Source organism: Chaetodon trifascialis, chromosome 16, assembly GCF_039877785.1.
Source record: "Chaetodon trifascialis isolate fChaTrf1 chromosome 16, fChaTrf1.hap1, whole genome shotgun sequence".
NCBI lineage: Eukaryota > Metazoa > Chordata > Actinopteri > Chaetodontiformes > Chaetodontidae > Chaetodon > Chaetodon trifascialis.
In genome coordinates, this window is record NC_092071.1 from 7,204,142 (window position 1) to 7,230,350 (window position 26,209).

Consider the following 26,209-nt stretch of genomic DNA (forward strand, 5'->3'; position numbering starts at 1 on the left):
CGTGACAGCGACTGTGTGAGTTTAGAGTGCGCGAGAGCCGTGCTGACGCTTAGCTCTGTAATTAACAGGGCGAGAACGGCGTCCTCCCTCTCGCACACTGACACAGTATGGAGTTTAATGAGGCCTGGAGAGGCATGAAATGATGAAATGAAATCAAGCCTGTATCAGCACGTTACGGGTGGAATATTGAATATGAGCCTCCATCTGCACAATTGCTTTCAATGGCTCCAGATGCTGCAAGTGCAATGGACGGTTATGGGTGACAACGACAATGGTTATTTGATGATGATGATGATTATGATGCCTACGTTTTTTGTGAATTGGCTGCAACCTCGACATTACAGCAGCTGAAGATAAGAGTATTGCAATCACTAGGAAGAGTGCAGAAGAAAATAATTTCAGAGCGAGGTTCAGGGTGCGGAATGGGATGAAACTTGCATATGATTCCTTATTTCTGTGTGGCACCACTTCAATAAACGCAGGTAAGTGTTTTAGTTGTAGCCTGGTGAAATCTCTCCATTCGCTGATCGTACAAGCTGCGAGAGGATGTGCTTCTCTGTCACTTTCTGAGGTGGTTCAATTCAGTCGCAAAGCTAGAAGCTTAGATATCTGCTCACGCCTCCAATATTTTCTGTCTGCAGATGGTCACAGCTCGCTACGACACTGATGCACAGACAGCAGGCTGATCCAGGCAGAGACTGTGGGACGGTATTCATAGAAGGTAAATCCACCTGAACTAATCTTCTGTTGTCCCTGATGCCATATCTGATCAGTGGAGATTTAATGATATATAATTTCAATCAATGCCCTTCTGCCTGTTATTCTTGTATATGTGCAAAGTTCTAATAATACATTAAATTGGAGTCTTACTAACAATAATGTTAGTCCTGTTCAAGATCTTCCTGCGTGCAGACAGACAGCAGCGTCGCATTACTCCTCTTACCTGAATGGTTTGGGTGGCAGTATACTGAAGCGCGTCTTCTCCAGCATCTTCCTGATCTTGTTCCGTCCTCCTGACACAGTGTTGGCCTTCATTTTCCTGGTGCTCTTGTGGTCCGTGGGGAACTCCATGTCTCCAGGAAGGTCGGGGATGGAGAAGCGATTGCCCTTTTTCTCCTGGATTTTGGGAATGTGAGGGCCGCCGTTCTTCTTCTCGTGCACGATCCTGCTGAGGAGTTCTTTGAAGACTAGATGGATGGAGGAACAGAGAGAGGAGGAGGAGGAGGATTAGTCGTCAGCGAATTATTAGAACTGATACGAATCGAAGCAGATTGTGTTCTATGTGTACAACCGCTCACCAAATATGTTGGTTTTGACGGTGAGAGAGAGGTGTGTGTTATTTCTAAGGATGTCGACAGCTTTGGAGACGGAGATGTTCTCAAAGTTCTGACCGTTGATCTCCATGATCTGAAACAAGACAGATGAAATGACAAAATTAGAGCATGACTGAAGTACACTCACAGGCAGACGGGCAGGTATTTGTCTGGAGTAAAAAAGCAAACTTTTAGGTTAACATAATTGAAATCTGTAGCTGTTCTGCTGCGCCTCTCATGATATTATTCTCGACTCTCCAGACTCAGCGTATCTGTGAGCAGTTTACTGAATGCAAAGGCTGAACAATGTGGTTACCCGGTTACTCTCCAAATGACACAAAAAGGGAAGTATGCAGCGCAGTGTGAGTCATGTTTAGATGAGATAAGTTTAAATATAAGAACAGTCAGAAAACGCGCTGCAGATAGAAATAGAGAAAAAAAGATCTCAACCAAAGACAATAAATAGGAATGAAATGTGTGAGTGCAGTCATCAGATAATAATTCTGATGAATCGCTTATACCAGCTCTCATGTTTAACAACAGCCCTTCTGGTTTCAAATATCCAAATTGTTTTTTTTCAAATAAAAGTGACCTCTGATTAAAACTTGGTAGCTGGATGCATATGCGATGTTTCAGATGTTTCTCTATAGCTGGAGTTCAAGCTTCGACTTCCAGCTGAGCCCAGCTGAGAAGGAAAGTCCTCGTTCATCTCCGTGATAAAAGCTCCTCTTGTCGTAAAGCCGCTCCAAACAGCTTCCCAGCATCTTCCACGTCTACCTCTGCAGTCTCAGAGTTTTCTGGACTTTTGTTTTTGCTCACAGCGGGGCTCTACAGAGGCAAGTGTGTGCATGTAAACACAGATCTAAGCTCAATACTCTGGCTCCTGAAGCCACTTACTATGTGCTGTTTAAATGCTCTGTATAAAAAACCAAAAGCACGAAGGCCACTCTCATTATTTAAAAAGCACTGGCAGTTAGTAGTACACTCTGTATTTTACCACATGATAAGGCACTGTGTTCTCTCACCTGATCTCCCCGCTTGAGTCCAGCCTCTGCAGCCTTGCTCCCTGCTTCCACCGACTCAACAAAGATGCCGAATCCTCTCTCACTGCCGCCCTGCACGCTGAAGTAGAGCGGCGACTCCCTGGACGCCTTCTGCAGAGTGATCTGTCTCCACTTAGCCTTGGCTGCGCACGCTATGTTCAGCAGCCGCAAATGGCCCTTCATTTTCTGAGGAGGAGTGAAAAATGGGAAAATGACGAGCCTGAACAGTCTTGGATGTAAATTAGCCCTTGTCTCCTAAAGTGTGCGATGTAGATTTGCAATGAGAAACAACCTGCAAACGTAATTATGTGCAAATGCTTGGATCTGATTTAAAACAAGCTGTTTTTGCATAAGAAAATAAATGCTAACACAATAATAGTTTGATCTGAGCTGCTATTCTGACAAGATATTCAAGTCTTTGGGGACTCTTCAACTGCACTGAGTAAAAAGAGACAAAACAAAAGACGAACTCAAATGCACTGAAGTAAAAACTAATTTTGGATTGATGTTCAATCTTACTGTCGCTTCTAGATGTTTCTCAAAGTCCTCCAGGAAGTGTGTCATGGCCGGGTCGCCCTCAAAGTCATTGAAGTGGTTGTTGACCCACAGCAGCACTATTCTTGTGACCTGTAAAGACAAATGAGAGCTTTGTTCAGAGGAGACAGTCCAATTATGGATCTATCTATCTATATTTTGTGAAAACAAACAAACAAACAACCTTAAGTGGCAAGCAAAACATTTGAAACAGCATAGAGGCTAAATAATGACCTTAAGCCTGGCTGCAGAAAAAATGCTTCACCACTGGCTTACTGCTTAATTTTGTGGTGGAATAATTAGAAGAAAACCCTAAAGAAAAGGGCATTCGTAAACAGTTATTTCTTCAAATTTACACCGGCGGTAACGTTGTTCCAACCTTTGCAAAAGGTCAAAGCAGCAACCGATAAATCAACACAGAGCATCAATCAATGGCCGCTTTCCTCTCTCGCTTTCCTTTCTCATGCCATCACTCCCTCTTTCTTTCCACATTCTGTTACTTTCTCCCTGCTCCTTCTGTATGGGATTAGATCCTGTTTAACGGAGCTGAAGATTATAAGCCTGAATGACAACCACATAAAGACTATTGACAGTACAGGACTAATCTTAGGTTAAAGCAGTTATGGACAATGGGTGTCTCAGGCATGAACAAATCACGGCTGGGCTCAAGGACAGCTGAGCTGGCTGAACTTGTATTGATCGGCATGTGAGCGGGACAGCATGTGAATTTCCATAAACATGCATGAATACAAAACATTAGGAGTGCTGATGGAAGCATAAGGGCCGTCATTTATTTCTGCACATGTAACACAGTACAGAATCTATGAGTATTTACAGCTTTGACATGTGTGTGTGTGTGCGTACTCTACACTGTTGTCCTGCACCATTGACTTACATTCCCATGCCAGCCAACTGACCCACCTGACCTTTTCTTTACACAACACACACAAACTCAGAAGTACAGACATGCATACAAATCTTGCAGGTCCGCACACACATTTCCACACATTTTGCTTTGTTACTCTTCACACCTGCAGACACACTCATATCCCAAACTACCAAAACCAGATGACCACATGCACATGAACTCACCGTGTCCCGGAGGCTGTCCACCTGGAACCACTCCAGCAGTTTCTTGCCGACCTCCATAGGATTTGACAGGAAGGTCCTGTAGGTCAGCAGGAAGTCCTCGATGTAGGTGGGGTCCACGACAGACGGTTCCTCCACCAGGTGCATGATCAGACGCTCCGGGGTTCCCTGGGGTGAAAAATATATCCGCATACACGTGTAAGGATGCACAAAAAAATGTAAATGTAAGACAGCTGCAATAACACCAGGGCTCTTACTATAATCTATTCAATACAGACATTCACAACACCACACAAGCAAGCAAAATGCAGCAGTACGCACACACACCCACACACACACACCACCGAATTGAATGAATTATGTCGACATTAATCATAAAAGTGACAAGGACATGAACTATAAAGATGCAGCTATTGAACTGAGCTGTCAGTCACCCATCAATGAAACAAAGACAAACACTTTCTCTCTCTCACACACACGCACGCACGCACGCACGCACGCACGCACGCACGCACGCACGCACGCACGCACGCACGCACGCACGCACGCACGCACACACACACACACACACACACACACACACACACACACACACACACACACACACACACAGAGAGAACAGCTCTACTCTACTACAAGAGCTCACTTGACTTTTTCTCGCTGGGGTACATCTTTATCGCAAGACCAAATCTGAATGTATTATTCAGGACAAAATGTTTTATTTCTTTGTTTAGATCTTTTCATTTGTATTCATGAGCAGCAGACGCGCGACGTCCGAGACACATGAACTTGACTCCTCTGGTTTCAGTGAGTTTGTTAGTGTTATTAGAGCAGATGTTTCGGGGGGAAACGATTCTTTTGACAGGGAACAGAAACTAGAAAGGCATCCACTTTTGTCTGACACAAAAAGAACAAAGCCAAAAACAGAAGCGGAAATGCTAACACTTGTGAATTGACTCATCTCCACTGGATGTGCTTTTGGAGCCAACAGCCTTCCTCGGAGCAGTGGCCAAGAGAATCATTCAGGCCCATTATCCGATCAATACCTGGCTGCCTCTGGAGGCTCGGGAGAAGGATCAAAAGGCCTTGGAGCGCTTTGCAATGTAGCGTACAAGGAAAATGCTCCAGCAAACACTAATAGTGCTAACGGTGCCTCGAAGCAACCAACAAAGAGTGGCTGCACTGGCGTTTTTGCAAGATACTGTATGTGAGGGCACAATTGATTCACAATGAGGTGGTGCTCAGATCAATTCGAGGCATTTCAGTGTATTTAGTAGATAAAAATGAAGAAAACAAAAAACAAGGGGTGATAAGTTCATTTAAGAAGTCATGCTAACCCAAGCTTACAGTGAGATTAAACAATCTTATTAGCTTAACCTTGGACATTAAAACATTCACTGTCTCATCTTGTTCAGATATGTCCTTCAATGAGGTTAAATGTTTTTCTATATTGAGATTGAAGACTCTCAGTGGACACTTCGAACTTCTGTTCCTTAAAATCTAACAACGCAGCACTTGAAACATCACTAACCTTGATGACAATGTGTCCCTTCCTGGTCCCACTGCGGTCAAGCTCGCGGTGTTCCTTCACCATCACGATCTCCCCTTCCTCCTCCACCTTGTGCGTGTTCTTCTCCACATGGTTGAGGATGCGCCAGTAGTCCTCCTGGGCGATGCAGACGAACTGGTCGAGGATGACATGGGGAAAGCGGGTGAACTTGTAGAAGAGCAAAACGTTGCTCTGCACCACAGTCGGGAACTCAAACAACAGCACAGAAGAAGCATGATGGCGGGCAGAGAGAGGCATGGGAGGGATGGATGGACGAAGGAAGGGAGGCCAAACAACGCTACTTCTCCCACTAAACTCGATTAAATAAGTACCTATGGTGGTCCAAAATCCTCTCAGCCTTTCGCAGAAGCATCCTTCACTTCAATTTTGACACTGGAGCTAAACTAACTTCCCATTCTCTCACACTGAACAGAAAGTGCCTGACAGGATTTGTCACTATCCTACAGCATTGTCACTCGATGCGTTTCCCCTCACCAAATCGTTAATTTCTGCATTTGCCTCGCTGAGCCCTACCTCTGCAAGTTCCTCTGTATCTGAAGACAGGAAATGATGCGTGCAGTGGAGGAACCGGACAGTGTGAACAGAAGTTACCACAAGTGCATGCAACGTTTCTTTTACCTCTGTAAAGTCATTGTACTATATCAAGACTGGCTCTCTGTGAGAAACCTGCAAGGCCATGATAACGTGCAACAGGCCTGTGACTTCACAGACAACCAAGACTCTTTAAAGGTACACAAAAGACATGCTATTCTAATTTTTACAAATGTCAGCCTTTGTGATGAATAAAAGAAAGGTAAAAATGAAAATCTTGACATTCACATGTGCCGTTGCATAGTTGTGGTTTCAAACTTCCAAGTCAAAAGAAGAAATCAAGAAAAAACGTAACTTTGCAATCCTTGCACTTTGACACACATTTTGCAAAATCAAGAAAAGCCCGCGCAAAGTTAAACAGGAAACAAATCAACTCAGCAATGTCGTAACTGACAGAACATTCATGGTGGCATCTTGTGAAACATGCTTTCAGGTATCAGCGCCTGAATTTTCTCATCTTGCTCGCTAAATAAATTCAACTTTATTTCTAGTTTCACCCTGACAAACCTCTGAAGTCTGCCATGCATGAGTGCAAGCAATGTTTGCTTTTAAGCTGAAATGCTATCAACAGGTTGTCACGTAATTCAATCACGAGCGAGCAAACCTTTTTGTCTTAATCAGCCTCCCTTACCTGACAGTCGTCCCCCTTGGTGCGAACTTCTCCATTCATGTACTGTTTGTCCAGCGAGGGTGAGATGCCAAAACTGTTGCCCATGCAAAGAGTCTCCGCTCTTCCCTCTGGGTGGCTGATCTCCACTGCCCCGTTCAGTATGACATACCAGAGGTCCAGCTGTGGGAATCAAACATGCAACGTCATTTATTGTTATTATGCTAATATTAATGCTGGCTTGTGGATCTTATTGCTTTTCATTCCACAGCTAAGGTGGAAGCTAAGCACTGTACATCCATGTGTGCTTAACATCCCGTAGGGTTTAAACTACTCTTGCAGTACATCTGGGGTTGACACACAAGCAGCAAAGTCAAATATATAACGGTTTGTCTGTGCATCAGCAATCATTAACATCACTTGGCAGAGTTTTATCTTAAATCTTGAGATTTCAAGGAGCACACTGGATGTCACTGCACTAAAATGGCGATATGTTCCCAGCTGACATTTAGTATATTGTGAGCATAATGTGCAGTGTGTGAGGTATAAGCATGGTGCTGAAGAGGTATTGTGGCTCCAGTGGTGGCTTTTGAAAAAGGAAATGCTAGCAGGCATAATATAACAAGCCATTCATCCCCGGTGTGAGCGGGCGGAGGGAGGGAGGGTGAACGAGCCCCGAGCTGCCTCCGAAACTAAAACTGATATTTCCTCCTCATTGCCTTTTCATTCCCTCACTGTTTCTCATCCAGCAAATCTCCAATTCTCTCAGTGCTTCTCACTTTCTCTCCGCAGTCAGCCTCTCGCACTCCTCATCTCTCAGCAATGATGAAATGGTAATAAGTAAGGTGAGGTGAGGTAACCAACCACATATACATTGAACATAAGGCTGTTCTCATAATGTCTGCATAAATTTAATACATCTCATATATCTGATGAATGTCTATCATGACTATTTATGACAGCCTACGAAGGTAGGCAAACTAGTGTTTGTCAACTTCTTATTCTTCAAATAAAATGTTGAGTTAAGAAACTTTAGCTGGTTTCACTCCTCCTCTAACTCTGACAGTCCCTTGCTGGCTCCCTCTACTTCCATTTTCTCTTCCTTTCTGTCTTCTGAAGCACTTTACCTCTGTTTTTACGTCTGTCAGACCACTTCAGACTCTTTTTATTTTCCTTTCCCCTTTCTCGCTCACTTAGCGGAGATGTGTTCACTTGTGAGAGGAGCCAAGTGCTTCTTTTTGACCTTCAACACAGAGTCCACAGAGAGACAGACAAAGCGGAGGAGACCCGTCCATCAGCCACACTCGACACAGATGCTATGGAAGCACGGGCACCTATACGCACACTGCCTATCCGTGTATGTGTGTGTGTGTGTGTGTGTGAGTGTGTGAGTGGATAGCTGTCCTGCTGATGTGGATTCCCGTCCTCCCAGAGCTTGGCGGCTGGCAGTTCATTGCCATTTATCACCCTGTCGCTTCCAATGCTGCTGTGTGCAACCAAACAGCCAAGACGGGGCTCGTGTTTCTCAGGCATGTAACTTAATTAATTAGCTGTGTAGCGGCTCAGGTGATTGACGGGGCTTTTGCTCTGCACTGACTTTGCACTGTGTGTGCGAGTTAGCTTTGGACAGGCTAGAAGACGGTGAGTACGTGTGTGTCTGCACACACAGGAATGTGTCAGCACCTGTGTGGACTCTTTCAAACCTCGGCGTCAGTGTTTTTGGGTTTGGCTGTTTCTTCCATCTTTATATGCTTTTGTATGTTCACCTGTGTTGACCTCCTATGACTCCCTTCATGCTTGAGTGCATTTTTGTGTGTTTTTTGGAAGGTTATGTTGGTATTTTGCAGGCTACGGAAAGACAAATTTAAGATCTTTAACTGTAATTAAATTAACAACCCAATTAAGAATCAGCAGGCCAGAAACACATCTTGTTTGTTAATAAATAAAGACAAACACTAATCTAAGTGTTCAGGGAATTCAGTGTAATTTTGTTAATGGAGCAGATACATTAAAAAACAAAACATTTTGCGTATCTTAATTACCCTGTTAGTGAATAATCTGTGAGGGACATGCAGCAAAAGAAGCCGGTAACGAGAAAAAACACTAACTCTAATTACTGCATAAGGGACATTCTTCATACTAAGACTTGCGAGTTTATTCATACCTCCTGTTTGTTGTGCAGTATGACCGTGCCGGCCTGCTCCACCACCTCAAACACCATGACGCTGCACAAGTCTCTGCGCACGGACATGGTCATGTTGGCGAAGGCAGGCAGCTGGTGCATGAACTCCAGTAGCTGCTCTGTTTGGCAGAAAAAGGAAGAAGAGGAGAGAAGAAAGAAGTTAAATAGAAAGAAAACCTCTTGTGAAACATGCAAAGAGCATTTATTGATGTAACTTCCATCCAAAGCAATGCTTCTCAGGTCTGCGGGTGAAACACATTGATTTTTCCACTGACAAACAGCAGCATTTCCAAAACAAACGCTGGACCTTTAAATGGTCCCTACTGCAAGAAAACCCCACTCAGAAATCAAACATCATATATAATAACATACACAGATCACAGGACACTTGAAATGTTTTCGCCCAACGACCCCAAGCTAACAACCACACTGTTGTTAGCCTGGCACAGCGCGTACCATCAGTGCTTAAGAGTGTCATGCATGATGAGAAATTTCACACTCTGTTCCTTCCCTACTGATCTGTCGACTTCTGCACTGTGGCTGAGAACAGAGTGACCCAGCTCCAACCTGCACACCACGCAGCCTTTTATTCCCCCCGCTGTTATCGCCTCACTCATTTCCTGTCCTGTCGTCCTCCTCGTCTCTGTCCCTCTTCTCTTTAGTCTTTTAAAAAGCTGGGTTAAACAGTCACAATGCTTTAAGCAATTCTTTGTGTTTTGAAGTAGGAAATTAGTCGAATGGAGGATTAGGCGTAAAACAAAAAAGGGTCTGTAAACACGGGTATTATTTGACCAGAATTTCTCCCATTTGTCCGGAACATTGAAATCTTATAGGACATATGTCTCGGCATGTGCACTGACTAAGATGGCTCTTATATGCGATATTTGTTTGTACAATGTTCTACTTAGCAGATTGTGCTCAATTTTGATTGTTTTCTGAGTCTTGTCTTGCTTATAAACCAGTTTAAACTTCAGTTTAACTCTGGTGTTGCTGAAGCAAAAGTTTCAAATGTGCAAAACTGAACTCAAGTGAACTTTAGTGACAAAGAAAAATTTATTTATTTATTTATTTATTTATTTATTTATTTATTTATTTATCTTAGATACTACTGTGAGCCTGGGTTGAACTGTGGTTAGATACGTCCTCCTCTCTGAATGAGCTGAGTGGAGCCGGTCGGTGGTGAGGGCCATGAGAAGGCCAGTCTCCCAGCAGGCACACAGCAGGCCAGGCCTTTACAGCTCCTCTCAGTTCTCTGATGTGGTCACCTTCTCCTCCAAGACCCCACTGGGTCCCGCTAATGAGGTCGTCTCTCTGATTGCCTGCTTAAAAATATACACTGGAAGGGCACTGGTGTTTAGAGATCACTGCGAGGGGTCTTCTGTGAGAGGGGTTTATGTATCTCCCCTGTGCTTACTGAATGATAGATGGTGTCTAAGGGCTGTGTTTCGTGTACATGAGGTCTAAAAATAGCAAGTCCTCCTTGGCCAAGTGTGACACGCAGGCGCGGACTCTGTCAGTGCCTCGCTTCTTGACAATGAAGACAATTTCATTGAAATGAATGAATCACTTCCTGGCCTCCATCTGCAGGTAACGCCACAACAAGAGTCATGTGACATCATTTGCAAACGACCTATTCACTATATTACTTATTGACTATAGACAAGCAAGAAATAATAACCTTCTCAAGCAACTTTGTAAACAACATCTAAAGTGAGCATAAAGACCAATCAGATCGGAAAACAGGGCAGCAGAGAGTTCACTTACCAATGTCGTCATCATTGCGGTCTGCTGGGTCTTTTTCCAGACACTCTCGGACCAGGTCTCTGCCCAGAAGAGTGTCTGAAGCCCTCTCCAGGTCCTCGTCTTCCTCCTCCTCTTCCTCGCTGTCCACCGCAGCCTCTGGAAGTCCAGACAGGTCCACATCTCCCAGCTCGCTCTCCGTGGCCTGGTGAAAAGACAGAGGAGAAGGTTGGTAACTGTATGAGTGAGGAAGGAAAAAGTCTGCGGAGATTTGATTTAAAGCATGATAAAATGAGGCTAAAGGGTGTTTAGCAGCATTGCACGATGGCACACAGATTCTATTAAATTATGGGGATGTATGTCATGTATGACAGTTATGGAATCAAACAGTATGTAGGCTTTGGTTTCAGTAAATGAGCAGTATCTGTAAAAATCTCTATGCTGTGCAATACCCCCTCTATCTTTACAGCTCTATTACATTTCTCATTAATTTTCAGTGATGTCTCACCTACGCAACACACGAAGAATAACCTTGGAATGAGCAGCTGTACCTGTGACCCTGAGCTAACACCCTGACACCGAGTCCCAAACCAGAAAACGGAGGCGAACTGCCAGATATTTAAATCCAGCGGTAATAATTCATATTCCACCATATTTCCCTGTGCGGGGCGGACAGATGGCTGGCAGAGTATGGTTCTAAAGGGGCACGGGGGTCTTGGGGTCAGGTGGGAATTGAACCATCAACCGAGAGGTGAAAAGAGGAGCTCTCCTGTGGTAGTGGCAGCACTGCAGGCCATCTGTTACTGGGGCCCTTACAGGTTGGCAAAGAGAACCATCCAGAAAAACTGGGCCTGACTTTTTACCGTTCTTTTACCTGTTTCAGTCCGTTTTAATAACTACTGCATATAACAGTGTGTTTGTTTGTTCATTTGTTTATTTATTTACTCATCATTTTCTACTTATTGTCTGATATTTGCCTATTACTGGGCAACAATTCTCACTGGCTACTTAGTTTATATATTTTGTTTTTTACATGTGACAATGTCCATACGGCTCTTTGAGATCTTGGAATAAAGAGCTAAATAAATATGAAAAAAGTCTAAAAGTCCCACTGACATTATCTTGTAAGCACTAATATATATGAGTAGAAATGAGGAGTAGATTTGATTGGGATCAGTTGTTGTGGCTAGTGGGAAAAAGTTCATTTGCTGCCCTGCAAACTACAAGATGAACCCCTTGACCAACAATGCAATGGAGCTCCTGAGTTCTGTGCCGATTTGGTACCCGGCCAAAGGGTTTTATTGGTTCCTCTGAGGCAGGGGGATTAAGCTAACAGTCCTTCCCGAGTTCAGGCACAGGTCCACTCTTGTTTTCATAAATTAGGTTGGTCAAGCTATTTAGAGGACTTTTAAAAACACACCAGCTGCTCAGCTCTGCCCTGTCCAGATACATTTAATTTGGCCTAATACATAAGAACAAAGAAGCCTGAAAAGTCTGTCCAAAATAAAACCCTGACTGACATGATAAATGAGGCAGAAACCAGCGCACGGAAAACTCAAACCAAGCATCTCAACAGCAGCTTATTCTACACGTTCTTCTGCAGGATCAAACCGTATTTCTAATTTTGCTTCAGCTCCGATTTATTGATTCTTGGAGGACATTCGTTTCATGTATTCCTCAGGCCAGCAGTATTCAGTGCGAGACAAAGGCCAAAAGTGCAGTGGTGCTTTTTATTATTCCCAACTGAGAACACCTTTGTCGGATTGAGGCTATTATGGAGCTTATTAAATTCTTGCAGAGAAGGGGCCTTCGATTTAAACTTTGTTGGAAAATGGAGGCGTTAAGGTAGGTGAAAGAACAGTGGTGCAGCCCTGACAAAACAACACCTCGCTTTTCTTCTCACCCTCTGCCACTGACATATCTTTCAATGCTTTTGAGAGACCCAATTCATTCAGCATGCAGGACATGCCCTTTCAGTCCAAGTCCCCTGGTCTCAGAATGGAGGAGGACATTTCCTAGAGATGAGGGACATCAGATCTGCTCACAAACCCCCACATTTTTTTTTTTTTTTTTTTTTTTACAATGCTGTGTCAGAACAACAGAGACAGAAAAGAGACAAAATGAGAAAAGAATGCATCAGAAGTTCAGGATAGACCCAAGAGATGAAGGACAAGAGGGAAAAGTAAAGAAAAGAACAGTATAGAATAACAGAAGAATAGAGGGTGATTGACAGTGGAAGGATGTTAAGAAGGGAAAGGGCAGGAGGGAGGAGGCAGACGAAGATTGAAAAGTTGAGTAAAGTGAAGAACTGTAAGAGAGAGAGAGCGAGGGAAAGAAGAGAACGAGTGGGAGACACCCATAACAAAAACACCCTGTTACACTGACAGCTGAGGACCACAGCTGACTGGAGGGTCAGCGCTTTAAGACAGCTGTAAACAAACACAGAGCTGGGTCAGCGGCCAGATGATGGGATCAGCTCCGTGTGATTAATATCTAATCTCAGGAGGGAGAGATCAGGTCTCAGGTGTTAAACGTCTGACCCAGGTTGACCTGACTTGCATCAATCTGCAAACGCCTCGCAGACAGGCTGAGTGGGAAGGACAGGTTGTGGCAGGTAGGTTCAGATATCAGAATTATGTCATTTCAGTCTGTTTTCTATTGAGGGCACAGGTGATTTTGTGAGATTCTGCTGACAATGACGAACGGTTTCCATAATTCTTGCACTATTACTTTTGATGTAACTAGTGCAGCCCTGATGGTAATTTGCAGCAAAATTATTATCCCCCACTGTCTCAGCTGTGCGTTTTTATGCCTTTTCCACATTACTTTCTCCTTCTTATTACAGTATTTTTCTCTTTGTTAACTGCATTGTTTGAGGGAATCCATGTTACATGTGCAACATAATCACCTAATAAGATACATTTTGAATACAGACTGAGGCCTCCAAAAGCTTGGTGTTGTGGCTGGGAACGAAGCACCTGCACTTGACTTCTGGTTGGCTTTCTCACCCTTCGCTCGCTAAAATATGACTAAAATAAAACCTACGAACTGGCCTTTAAGAAATTCTGGATATTAATTTACGTTCCTCACCCAAACCTGCTCATTAATTTTGTGGCCAGCATTGCCCATTGCTCATGCCAGCTCATTATCTTGTAACTAGCTCATTAGTTTGCAGCTAATGGACCTCACCAGTTCCATTGATGAATGCTAACAATGCTAACAAGCTGGCGTCAGATGGAACCACTCCCAACTCTCTTTCACACGCACACGCACACGCACACGCACACGCACACGCACACGCACACACACACACACACACACACACACACACACACACACACACACACACACACACACAAATAAAGAATAAGGCATGCAGATTGTGAAGAGGAACAAAAAACTGCAGCGCCTGGTGAGGACAAGTCAAGACAGAGAGGCCATATGAAAGGTTCTCGGACTTATTACGACTTTGTGTGTAAAAAGGGGAGATTAAGAGATCTGGGGGATTAAAATGATGAGATGACAGTCTTGTGGATTATTGATTCACAGCCATTTCAATACCCAGCACTCAAGAGCAGGATTTAACTCCAGAGCACACTGAGCTACTGAATGCTCTGAAATGTCAAGTAAAGGTAAGGCTGATACAATGGGAGAGGGTCAAATTTAAAGAGCTCCTGTTCTGGAAATAAGACTTTTAAATTACACTTTCACACTTCCTGCACTACACGGGGTGATTGCAATGAAGGCAACCGTTAAATAAGCGCCCTAGTTTGCTAGCATTAAAAGCAACCTTCAGTAACGGTCAGATAAAAGGTAATGAATTCACATTTAAAGGACACAATCAGTCTCGAAAGTCTGTATGTTGCCAGTGTTTCCATTAAATAAGCATATGTGTTTGTCTCGTTTCAGATGTAATTTATGTTAATAGGAAAACCTGAGAGAAATGGGAAATGGGATTTTTCCTGATGAAAATGTATGGGAAAATGTAAATTTAATGTTCAATTTAGAGAACCCTAAATCGAACATGTACACTGGGTGTCATGCTATTTGAATCCCCCTACCACTGCATATTACCTATGGGAGCAGACCAAAGGAATACCTGCAAAATGATCGTTATGAGGCCATCCACACTGACGATTTTACAGCTTCTATATATCTGTGGCACAGGTGTATACAGAGCTCGAAAGGTTAGGTTCATTTCCTGCTTGTGACCTTTCGTCCGCAGCAGGAAGTACAGAAGGGGACAGAACACCAGGACGCACGACTGATGCGCGATAATTAGCCAGACACCAATGACTATGAGGAGGGAGGGTAGAGGGTTGACGGATATGCTACAGGTGAACAGACAGGGAGCAAATCAAGATGGGGAGAGTCCTCCACCAGTAAAACACTTGTGCCACAGAGCAGATGTTTTCACAGTGTGGCAGAATGAAATGAATGAGAGAAGGTCCAAACTTTGATGGAATATTCAAAGGACGAGGTTTCTTGGACTGGAGGTTGGAGATGACATGATTTTAACGCTGTGCATCATTGGTGTAAAACTCCATGTGTGGAAAGGGGCTGCCAGTTGTTGATGCAGTCTAAAACAAAATAAAAGAACTAATAAGATAAAATGATTTAAAGAAGCAATAAGGTACCCACCTGGTAAATATCTGATAAGCTGCTACTTCCAGAGTCGCTGGCGATGCTGCATCCCGATTGGCTGGGAGGCATGTGCATCACCTGCTGGTGGGCGTGGTCTGTTAGGTGCATCTTATTGAGGTCAGCAGGAAGCTGTTCAGACAGACAGGAAGTGGTACAGAGACAGAGAGAGAAAAAGAAACCAGAGAAGGCAGAGAGGATATTAGTTCAGCAAGTTACAAACACACACATACACCAACACACACACAGACACACATGGATGTTTCATCAGCTTGAGAGCCAAAGTGGTTTGGCACTGTTTGTCATGGAGGACGGAGCTGAAGACACTTCAGACGGCTGTAAATTATGATCCAAAGCTGGAGGGCGATATGATTCCTGACAGGAAGGCTGGAGGTGAGAGGCTGGTTTTATATTTTTAGTGACCTTAACAAAAGAATAAAACTGTAAACTCTGGCCATGGCTGTCTCACTGGGACGGCATGGCTTGCTTTCTTTTATACACACGTTAGGTAGTATGTGGACACACTAAGATGCACAAACATGCACATGAACACAAGGACACTCAAACTCATTCAGAGCCACGTCCAAACACAGAAAGATTATTACGCCAAATCCAAACAAAAAACAAAAAATAATGAACATGCAATTACACCTCCATTGCCATTTTTACAATTAAAATAAGCAAATACATCAAATCAAGGATGCATCAAAGTCAAGCTTAAACAATGAGGCTGCATGATTAGGCCAATGATTCCATCAAAAACAGGATCGGTTTTGTGAAACTGTTTTTTGCTGGGTGTTGAAGAGAGACATAAACAGAGGGAGAAGAAGAGAGAGAGAGAGAGAGAGAGAGAGAGAGAGAGAGAGAGAAAGAGAGAGAAGGGGGGGGGGGTTGAATGTTTCAGCACCATGGAGAGAGAGACTACCGCGAGGTGAATGTATCTGTAAACCCCAGCTCCAAGTCTTCAAATTACATTACATTCAATCTGAAGCATTGCTCCACTTTATATGAAAGAAACATTTTCATCCCACAAATCAACACATCCTGGTGTGAAACTCTGTCTTCCCCTCATTAACAGAGTTTAGCAGTATGATGCTTACATGTTTAATCTCAGATGAAGATGAAAGGATAATGAAAAGAGGTTTTTCTACAGAGACTGCTACTGCAAACTATTTAGAGTCTGATTGAGGAAGTTAAATATGGGATGTCCTATGATGTGAGGCAGCTAGGTTTCATCTCTACGTGCTGGACAAGTGGACACAGACAGTCCCTCCATTGCCCCAAAAGAAAGCCAAACCTCAGATTCTCCAGTCTTACCAGTTTGGATCGAGGCAGTGTCAGAGTAAGAGAGGAAGTCCTCCTGCGACAGCGGGCAAACCTACAGCACACCTCCTCCATGGCCACAGCAGACAGCGCTGGCCGCCCAAACACACACATAAACCCTCTTGCTTGCACCAACAGCAGCACATCCAAAGCCACGCCGAGCCAAGATGAAGCTTGGAAGCTGGCTGAGGCTGCGAGGAACCACGGTGCCAACATGTAATATTAAAGACGTTGAGTCTGGGGGTGCTGCCCCCTCAGTACTCTATCCTAATAGGCCTGTTGTACTGTACGACCCCATCAGCACTTAACCCTCCCCACCTCCCTCCCCCAAACCCACAGGGAAACACAGTATTGAGGGGTGGAGTTCAGGAAGTTCAACGGCTTGTTGTTAATGTGTGGCATATTAAAGGAGAACACTCAGTTTAATGAATTCATGTACGCTGGATTTACAGGACGTTAAGGACTCTTGGGCTGCGTCCTAAATCACTGTTTATCCCTGCAGATAAACAACAATCAGACATCTGTAGACCTAAGACTAACCTTTTAAAACACAGAGGTAAAGTGTGACCGAATACACAGGATTTCCTGTTCAATGACATCTTAGTTTTCATGAATTTTACTGATAATGACAGTGCTCATTGTTGTGTTGTTATTGCTTTGGTTGTGTTGTATTAAGCTTAGACACTTTGTTTAACCTGTTCTTATTTTTTGGTCTGTAAAACTAGCGTCTATAAACTTCAAACATTAATGCATCAGCTGCCTTCTTTCTACATCACACACCCCTTTATTAATATAGGATATGACTATATTCCAAACCGTATGATTGCAATTTCAAAGTGTGCCACTGCAACATTCACACACATGTGCTTACTCACAGGCCTCTGATGTTAAGTGAAATCAATTTCCCCATTAGGTTCAGCAGAGTAATGCATTGTGTTTCACTTATTGAACTGCAGGCAAACACCTAATCCTAAACTGTTGGTGTTATTGACTAAATCACACATATACGTAAGTAGAATTTTCTACTCTCTTCCCTGATGCTTGCTGTGGACTGAAGCTCTCCACTGGCAGTATGTTGTGTTTGTGTGTGAATAAGAAGAGACAGCGGGGGACAGAGAGTGATTGCTAATTTCATTACAGGTAAACACTTATTGATTTCTGTGTGATGGAGCAGTTATAAGGCAGCGATGACGAAGCTCCCGCCCTGCATCCATTTAATGCATTCACCCCACATACATGGAGGCAGAAGTTAAGGTGTCAAACTATTAATATGACTAAACAGCGAGGGTTTCATCTTGTCAGGCTCATAGCAGTGGGTGGAAAGAGCAACATTTTCCATTGGCTGAGTTGGAAATTTCAGTTTTAACGTGAAGGAGTTTGGTAAGAGGAGGTTGAGTGTTAAGGTTTGCATCAGGATCTCCGTTTGATGCCGTCAAACTAACCAACCGTTGCAGCTTGACTGATGCTCTTGTTATCTCTCATGTTGAATGTAAATAATTTTGCCGGATATTCATTTATTCATGCATGCATGCAGAGGGCATGACTGAACACTGAACTACGTGGAGAGACTGTTGGTCACATTATTACAGTGGTTGTATGAAGGTTTTTTAACCTCTTTTGCCTGCAACATCTTAAAATTGGTTGTTGAAGCTACCGCAATCAGATGGCTACATTAGCTTAGCGTAAATATTGGAAACCGGGTGAAACGGCTGGCATGGTACTGTCAAAATCCACCTATCAGCACCTCCAAAGCCCACTAATTAACACGTTATATCTCCTCTGTTTAATGTTCCAAAGTGCTGTTTTACTGGGTGTGATGTATCGGACTATCGTTTGGTCAGGACCTGCTGCCAGGCAACTGGTGGAGACTCTAAGAAGTTACTGGTCCGTTAACAGTCTGTTAATATTCCTGACAGACTCTGCACCACCAGGCACCTTTTTTTCTGAATTATGTTCAAAATTTCTTTCCAAATCAGCCAACACGTTGTCAAATACCAATAAATGCATATTCAGCCAATACTGGCAGATAAAACTGGCAGTTCAATACATTGATCTGGCTCTACTTGGCAAGTAAGCGCCTGAAAACGCCAGTGCACAAAATTAATATCCTGAATTTAAAAAAATGAATTAGCCTGTGGCTCTGATTCCTCTTAGTGGGGAAGTCCTGATTGGAGGAGTGTTTGTAATCTAACTGTGCAGCTCATTCAGCTCAAAAGTTAAGAGATACTAAGACTGAGGTTAGATATGAGACAGACAGCTCTTCACAAGTGTGTGTGCTTTGGAGGGGCCTGGGAATGAAATAAGGCAAGGCCAGAGGGGGAGTTCATGTGTTTGTGTGAGTTTAGGAGTGAGGGAAGGATGGAAGGAGGGAGTCTGGCGCGGGAGTGATGGGGGAAGTGAATAATTGTGGTGGTCTCGTGGCTCCTATTCACACCACAGACTTAATCCTGCTTTAATCCTCCTCTTTCCCTCTCCCAGCAGGCCAAGTCGCGGGGCGGGGGGTTTACGGGGTCTCCCATTTTCCTCATGCATTAAGGATGAGAGTTTGGAGATTAAATATAAATGTGCAAGGTTCCTTCAGCTGTACAATTCTATCATGTCAACGAGCGGGCGCAATCATAGGAGGATCAAGCAGGCTCTGAATGCTGTGTGGCAGTCAAACAGACTGAGCCGCCACAAAACCAGTCACTTCCAGAGTCTGACTAACGGCAGAGAAATGAACCTCATCATCAATCATAATAAGGGTGAGAAAAGAAATCTGAGAAAGATGCAGCAGGAAAGTAAGGTTGAGGCTGAAGCTGTTAGATCACCAAGCTGCCTCCTGATTTGGTATCTTATAAATGAATAATTGGCTAATATGATGAACAAAGAACATAACTGGTTGGGCTGAGCAACATTTTCTAATTTCCTAATACTCTTGTCAATGATGTGTGTGTATTATATATGTATACTTAATAAAATTAGACTATAATTAGAGTACAAGGACATAGTTCTATTTTTGCTCTGTTCTACAACAAGCAGTTTATCAGCCAAATAAGGTTCCTCCAAACATCCATCAGACATGGAGAAAAGCACATTAACCAACACATAAATGGCCACTGTGCTCTTTTCTTAGCCAACTGTATGATTTCATTTGTCTTTCTGTGGACCTGAAAGCTAAACCAAAAAAAAAGAGAGGATGATGTCTTCTTATTTCTTCTTCTATAAAAGCCAAGTCTGTTTCTCTTATTGCATCCGATTTTAACAATGAGATTAACTAGCTGTGGGCCTGAGTGCTCTGTTCCCCCTATTTCTTCAGTGATAAAATGGGCTATAAAGCCCAGACTGGCCATTTGGCTACACAGACAAGAGAGCGGGGTTCCCAAAGGTAATTTAGTGTTGGGATAATCTTTGCTACATTGTAGGTTAATGTGTGGAGAGATGTTTTGGGAAACCCTGAAGACATTAATGGATGAGGCCTGGCCTGTCTGGCATAATAGTCTGGAATTGGTTGGTTAAGGGTCCCAGAAGGGGCTACACCATTAAAACGAAAAAAGGGAGGGTGTGCTACCTCACCTTTAATTCTGTTCTGCGTGAATTATTAGTTAATAGTTTTCTGGCCCAATATAGTTTTAGCCTTGGCTTCATTAGGATTTCATTTAATGACTAAATGGAAAGACACGATTGAGACTTCAGACAACGACAGAAGATTTATCAAAAGAGATGGAGCATGACGAAGACATATAAATCAACACACAGAATGAGACAAAGAAGAACAGAAGCCAGAGCGAGAACAATACATTAAGATGAATAATAAGGGGGAGAAATGGCTTTGCTAAGTAATTAAAGAAAATGTGATGAGACTGATGAATCCTGATGAGGATGATAATTGAACTGGGTTCAACAAACAATGACACAAACAAAGCTCGATGAATATTTAAAGACAGCGTTGTGTTCGCAGAAGACAAAGCAAAATGACAACATCACAGAGAAAGAGTTGTTGCTCGGTGTCTCCGAATGGATTGCTGGGAAAAAGCCAAGGCATATGCACGCTTAAGGAGGTGAGCAGAAATCAAGTGTATCCACGTGTCTCTTTGTTCATAAATCCAAATAGATACCAAAGCCAAATATCACTGAGAGCTGGTGCTTCTGCAAGATCTGCACCATTAAAGATCTTCCTCTGTCATGTTTCTAATGCAGGATGACCGCCGCTCCACCCGGACAAACCTTCGCTATGTTTGTGGAAGCATCAGTGAGTCCAAACTCTGAAATACTGCACAGATTTAAGTGGAAAAATCAACCGCTTTGTCATTCTAAAAAAAAAAAACAATTTCAACCATCCTCGTTATTCTTGTTATGAGTGCCGACCAACATTCATTCCAGCTTCATAAATTGCCCCCGAAAAGAAAATTCAGGCTGCAGAGGTTCAGGGAATAATAACAATTAAGTCCTGTTTTAGAGCTCCCTTTGCTGGGTGTAGTAGCTACACACTGCTCATAACCCCCAGCTGAGTAAATACCAGCACGCCGATGGATAGTGAGGTCACTGGCCGGGACATGAACGCGGTCGGCCTGTAGGTGTCAGTAGTGACATTGACGTGGTACGAGCCAAGCAACACAACCATCACCCAGCAGTGAAATACAACAAGAGTATGCAAGTTAATACTTTTGATACTCAAACACTCAATATAATTGAAATTCCACCAAAGGCCGTCTCACTGCATTTCTAACACATTCACACATTAAAAAAGGGAAATCTGTTAACATATGTCTTCACTCATACCAGCTGTCACCATGTGTTGAGTTATCTCAGAGCAGGTTGTCACCCCAGAAACCACACCACAGACAGTTCACCTCCACCCAAAGACACAGTGCAGCTCCAGACTCAAAGCACAAATGAGCCGTCCTTCCTTTGATGTAACACTTAACTTGACGTCTGAATCTGATTTCCGCTGGTTTGTTCATTTCTCTGCACTCTCGAGTCGCTCTGTCTCTTTCCAGCCGATCTCACGTCTTTCACTTTGATTGTCTTGGTTATTAACTCTCCCATCTCTCTCTACATCCAATGATTCACTCTATCATTACAGCCTCTTACTCTCCAGTTTCCATGTCACTTCTCTGTCGCCTTCTCTTCTGGCCTTGACCACATTCTGTCTATTTTTTGGGTGATATTCTCCTGTTTAGCATTTTTTCTCCCCACTGGATAAAACCCCCATTTCTGCTCCCAGACACAATTCTGCATCAAAGGCAGCAAGGAGGAGTGAAATGACTGCAGGTAGCCTCATCAGACTAGCGAGGTGAGAACGCTGGCTCTGCTGTCTGGAACGGGACACACACACGCACGCACGCACGCACGCACGCACGCACGCACGCACGCACGCACGCACGCACGCACGCACGCACGCACGCACGCACACACGCACACACACACACACACACACACACACACACACACACACACACACATTTTGAAGCTCCAGATTTAGCCCCGTAGCGCTGCAGAAAGCTTTGATCAATCAAGGCCACTGCTGGCTTGGTCTAATGTCGTAAGGGGGGGACGGTGTCAGGAAACACACACATTCATGAGCAATATGGAGTGCAAAATACATGCACATACACACACAAGTACATGCTCAGTACAACAACACATTCAAAAAGAAGTAGGCAACATGAAATCATGCTAACCTACGCACACACGGAGTACACTTTATGTGAAGTGCATGCATCTATGGGCTCCATTCAGTAAAACACACCGAGCTCATTGAGCAGGCTCAGCACACCGCCACGCTCCACTCTATTACTGGCAAGTCCACAGACGGCTGGATTAAGATACAGTGCAGGGAGACAGATGGAGATGAGGAGAAAATAGAGAGAGAATATGACTGAGTGAGAGAGAGAGAGAGGGAGAGAGAGAGAGAGAGAGAGAGAGAGAGAGAGAGAGAGAGAGAGAGAGAGAGAGTGGGGTTGAAAGGAAAGAGTGTAAGAGGAGACAGTGAAAGAGACAGCATATGATTGAGAAAGTGAAGCGTGTGTGTGTGTGTGTGTGAGAGAGAGAGAGAGAGAGAGAGAGAGAGAGAGAGAGAGAGAGACAGAGAGAGCAAAGGTAGCGGGGGGTGTATAATGTGAGATAGAACTGACAGCGAAGGGTGCAATGAGGATGAAGTGAAGTGAAAGGGAGGGGACAGATGAAGATAAAAAGTCTCAAATATTCTCTTAAGAATCCAATTCTACCTCAGTCCAGACAACCATATCTGTGGTCTAGAGAGAGAGAGAGAGGGAGAGAGAGAGAGAGAGAGAGAGAGAGAGAGAGAGAGAGAGAGAGAGAGAGAGCGTGTGTGTGTGTGTGTGTGTGTGTGTGTGTGTGTGCCAGCTGGGGAAAGGGGAGATGTAATGAATTGAAGTTGGAATTGGAGGTGACAACTGCAAAGGCAGACATGCCACAGAGAGAGGGAAGGGGTGGGGGGGTGGGGGGGGTTGGGTGGAGTTAGCAGGGGACCATATGAGGAGACGAGGACTCAAACACTGTCAAGCAGACGGCATGTGCGTACACACAAACAAGAATCCGAACACACGGATTCTCTGCGTCTCACACACACACTCACACTTTTTTCGGGCCTCTCGCAGTGAGACGACCTCTGTCTCCCGCCGGTCCTACTTTCCAAAAGGACTTGCAGCGAACATCTTGACCAAAATAAAATGTGTGTTGCTGCTGCTTTACATTACTTATTCATGCACTCCACTGGACCACAGATGAAGATTAAAGCCCGGTAAAGAGAATAAACACCATTTCCCACAAGAATAAACACTCGATCATGCATTTAGAGGAGTTCTGCTCGTTTGTTCTCGTGCGGTCTGCCGACTCTGACGTCTGCTTTCTTCCCAGACTCCTCTCATTTTAGACACGGTGTTCAGTTGAGTCATCGTGAGGCGTGCAACTCGGCTGAATAATATCTTCTGTCACACGGGAGGAAATCTCAGAGAATAACTGAGATGATGCCATAGTGATGTCATCAGGGTAATCTCCGTTTCAGCTTGAGAAGTCAGAACAAATCTGGAACACAGAGCCTGTTAAAAACTCAGCGTGTGCAGTTTGAAGCCTGCTGGCATTTCAGGTTGCATTATGGGAAATGTAGGATCCAGAGGTTTTGGAGCTGTGGCTGCTACTACGGACCAAAAGCCAGAATATCTCTGCCTTGGCTGCTTTGATTTTGAGGATCCTTATCATAATCTGTCCCTCACAAGCCCCCCTGACTTAATGGAGGTGTAACAGCAAATCATGTTATTGTTACTGCAATAAACACTGTTTTTTTCTCACTGTGTTCTGCTGTTCCCTGTTTCTCTTCGGTACTTTTTCAGCAACATATGCTCAAAAAAGTCTTGGAGGACACAAAAAGACACTAATGGCTGGAACCTGAACGTGTGGCAGCTTGACAGAAAAACTTTCTTCCAACATAAGGTGGGTATTCTGCATAGCAACACACTGCCTAACAATCTCCCTGAAACACATTTTAATCTCAGTCGTGGAAATGAACTACATCCTGTGATTTGGCAGGTGCTGGTTTGTGAGATACAAGGTTCAACAGTCATTGGTTGGCAAGTTTTTAGCCTGGATAGAGAGTGGCTGGCAAAGCTTCTACAGTGGATAAACAGCCATTAGTTGGCAGTATCCACATTCTGTCGTGCCAGTATTGTGACAGACGGGATGCTGAATGGCACTGTCACCAACACTGCCAAAGGCCTGTGACTTTTGCCCCAGTTGTCTGAGAGTGATGAAGGAGAGAGATGCAGCGAGGGAGACACACAGCGAGGAGGGGAAGGAAGGATAAACAAAGTAAGTAAATAAAATGAAAGAGGAAAAAGGAAAAGACTGTGGCTGCATCTCTTTGGTGTTTCTTTGCTCTGATTTCATGTATAATGATTCATCCACACATTCTAAAGTCCTGGACACATTCCTGTAATGCCAAACCCAGGGAATAACCTCCAAACAATGAACCACTATACTGAATCGGCCCTGAATTGGAAGTGCATTGTTACTCAAACACTGAATGCTTAGATTTCCACAGAAGAATGACAAATCTTTAAACCAGTATGGGTGGGCTACAGCTATTATTCTGCAATAAAGTCTCAAGTCTTTAAAAAGTCCTGAGTTTGTCTGTCTGCTGTACACTGCCAAATGTACCTTTTCCTCATGCTGCAACATGATTGGCTGTTATGTGTTAAGTGAAGCAACTGACGCTAAATTAAAAGATCTTTTTTTTGTTTCTGTCAAGTCTAAAGTTACCAAAATCTGACTCAAGGGGTTAGTATGCAGATTCTTTGCTATAATTTAATAAATATTAAAGAGCTGATTTCCCAAACTTCACATGAAGTACTTGACTTGTTAATGTAACAACAACCCGAAACCTTAAATAATGTCTACGCCACACTCTCTTCATCACAATAAGCTACGCCAGTCTGGATTTTCTTGGTGAGTAATGGCTCTAAATTGGCTGCATGCGCATTCATCCCATGCAGTCTTTGCCACTCATTCAGTTTTCTAGCGGCTTACACAGTGAAGAAGGTAATTAGCATGGGTCGGCACCCCTGCGGAGTCAAGTATTCTTCTCTGGAGGACTGACGGTATTACAACCAGGCTTTAGTGGAAATTCCTTCCAGTTGGTATCTAGAGAGACTGTTTGTGTGTGTGTGGTAGCAGGCAGCAGACGGTAGCTGCTGCCAAACAGTGTTAGATGTTTCTGAAAGGAATATTCAACCTGTCACAGCCCGTCTGCCCTCCTCCTCTACTCCCTTTAACACCTGGGAGAGCTAGATTTAAACCTGCTTGTCATACGAGACATCTCAGGTTCATGTATCAGGGTGATTGTCTATGAAAGAGCGAATGTGTTTTAAGAAAAGTCTCATGGTTGTTGTTAGGTTGTTAGATTGTCTGCAGCAGCAGCTCTGGCCCATCTTTTTCTCCAGGTGTGTTAAAAAAGGAGATTTATTTTCTATCCCTTCCATCTCTCTCCCTCATTCGTCTTTCTGTATCCCACCCCCTCTATATATCCTGCAACCCCTCTTTTATCTCCCTGCTGTGGGAGAACAGATTAATAAAAATTGGTGCTTTGATAAAGGATCTATACGTGGTTTTGATGGAGTCGATTTAATGATAATTAATGGGATGGCGCCCACACCTTCAGCGCCGGCTGAGCAGACGGAAGCTGCTGCAGCTTTATTAATGCTGCTCTTTTCACCTTGTTGTTCTGCATGCCAGACAGAGTTTACTGGCTTAAATATGCAATGTGTGTGCAGCGATCATGTTCATGATCAACTCTTTCTTTTGTTCTGTGTGTGTGTGTCTGTGTGTGTGTGTGTGCATGCATGCGCTACAGGAAGCTGCAAGGCGTCTCTGTCTGGGCCCCTGAGGAAGGTGGGCCATGGCCAGGTCTGCCGGATACAGGGGGGAAGGCTAAACACTTGGCTTTAATACTTATACAACTACTTGTGTATGCACACACACACACACACACACACACACACACACACACACACACACACACACACACACGCACAAAAACATACAGACACATACACCTTAGTACCTCCTGGCTCCCCTCTG

At 43.9% G+C, this 26,209-nt stretch overlaps 2 protein-coding genes across 5 annotated transcripts in view; one reads left to right on the forward strand and one right to left on the reverse strand.

Annotated features, from left to right (window-relative positions):
- Positions 1 to 26,209, reverse strand: part of rapgef6 (Rap guanine nucleotide exchange factor (GEF) 6) — an 85,412-nt gene that overhangs the window by 34,119 nt on the left and 25,084 nt on the right. For all 3 annotated transcript variants that reach the window (XM_070983560.1, XM_070983559.1, XM_070983561.1), the window contains 10 exons: positions 15,311 to 15,442; positions 10,694 to 10,874; positions 8,912 to 9,048; positions 6,772 to 6,930; positions 5,511 to 5,663; positions 3,983 to 4,147; positions 2,876 to 2,983; positions 2,339 to 2,542; positions 1,299 to 1,407; positions 944 to 1,187 (listed from right to left, as the gene is read on the reverse strand). In XM_070983560.1, coding sequence (XP_070839661.1) covers positions 944 to 1,187; positions 1,299 to 1,407; positions 2,339 to 2,542; positions 2,876 to 2,983; positions 3,983 to 4,147; positions 5,511 to 5,663; positions 6,772 to 6,930; positions 8,912 to 9,048; positions 10,694 to 10,874; positions 15,311 to 15,442 — 1,592 coding nt within the window. The remainder of the gene's footprint in view (positions 1 to 943; positions 1,188 to 1,298; positions 1,408 to 2,338; positions 2,543 to 2,875; positions 2,984 to 3,982; positions 4,148 to 5,510; positions 5,664 to 6,771; positions 6,931 to 8,911; positions 9,049 to 10,693; positions 10,875 to 15,310; positions 15,443 to 26,209) is intronic.
- Positions 19,848 to 26,209, forward strand: part of irf1b (interferon regulatory factor 1b) — a 181,563-nt gene continuing 175,201 nt past the window's right edge. For both annotated transcript variants that reach the window (XM_070983566.1, XM_070983567.1), the window contains exon 1: positions 19,848 to 19,851. The gene's annotated coding sequence lies outside the window, so the exon portion shown is untranslated. The remainder of the gene's footprint in view (positions 19,852 to 26,209) is intronic.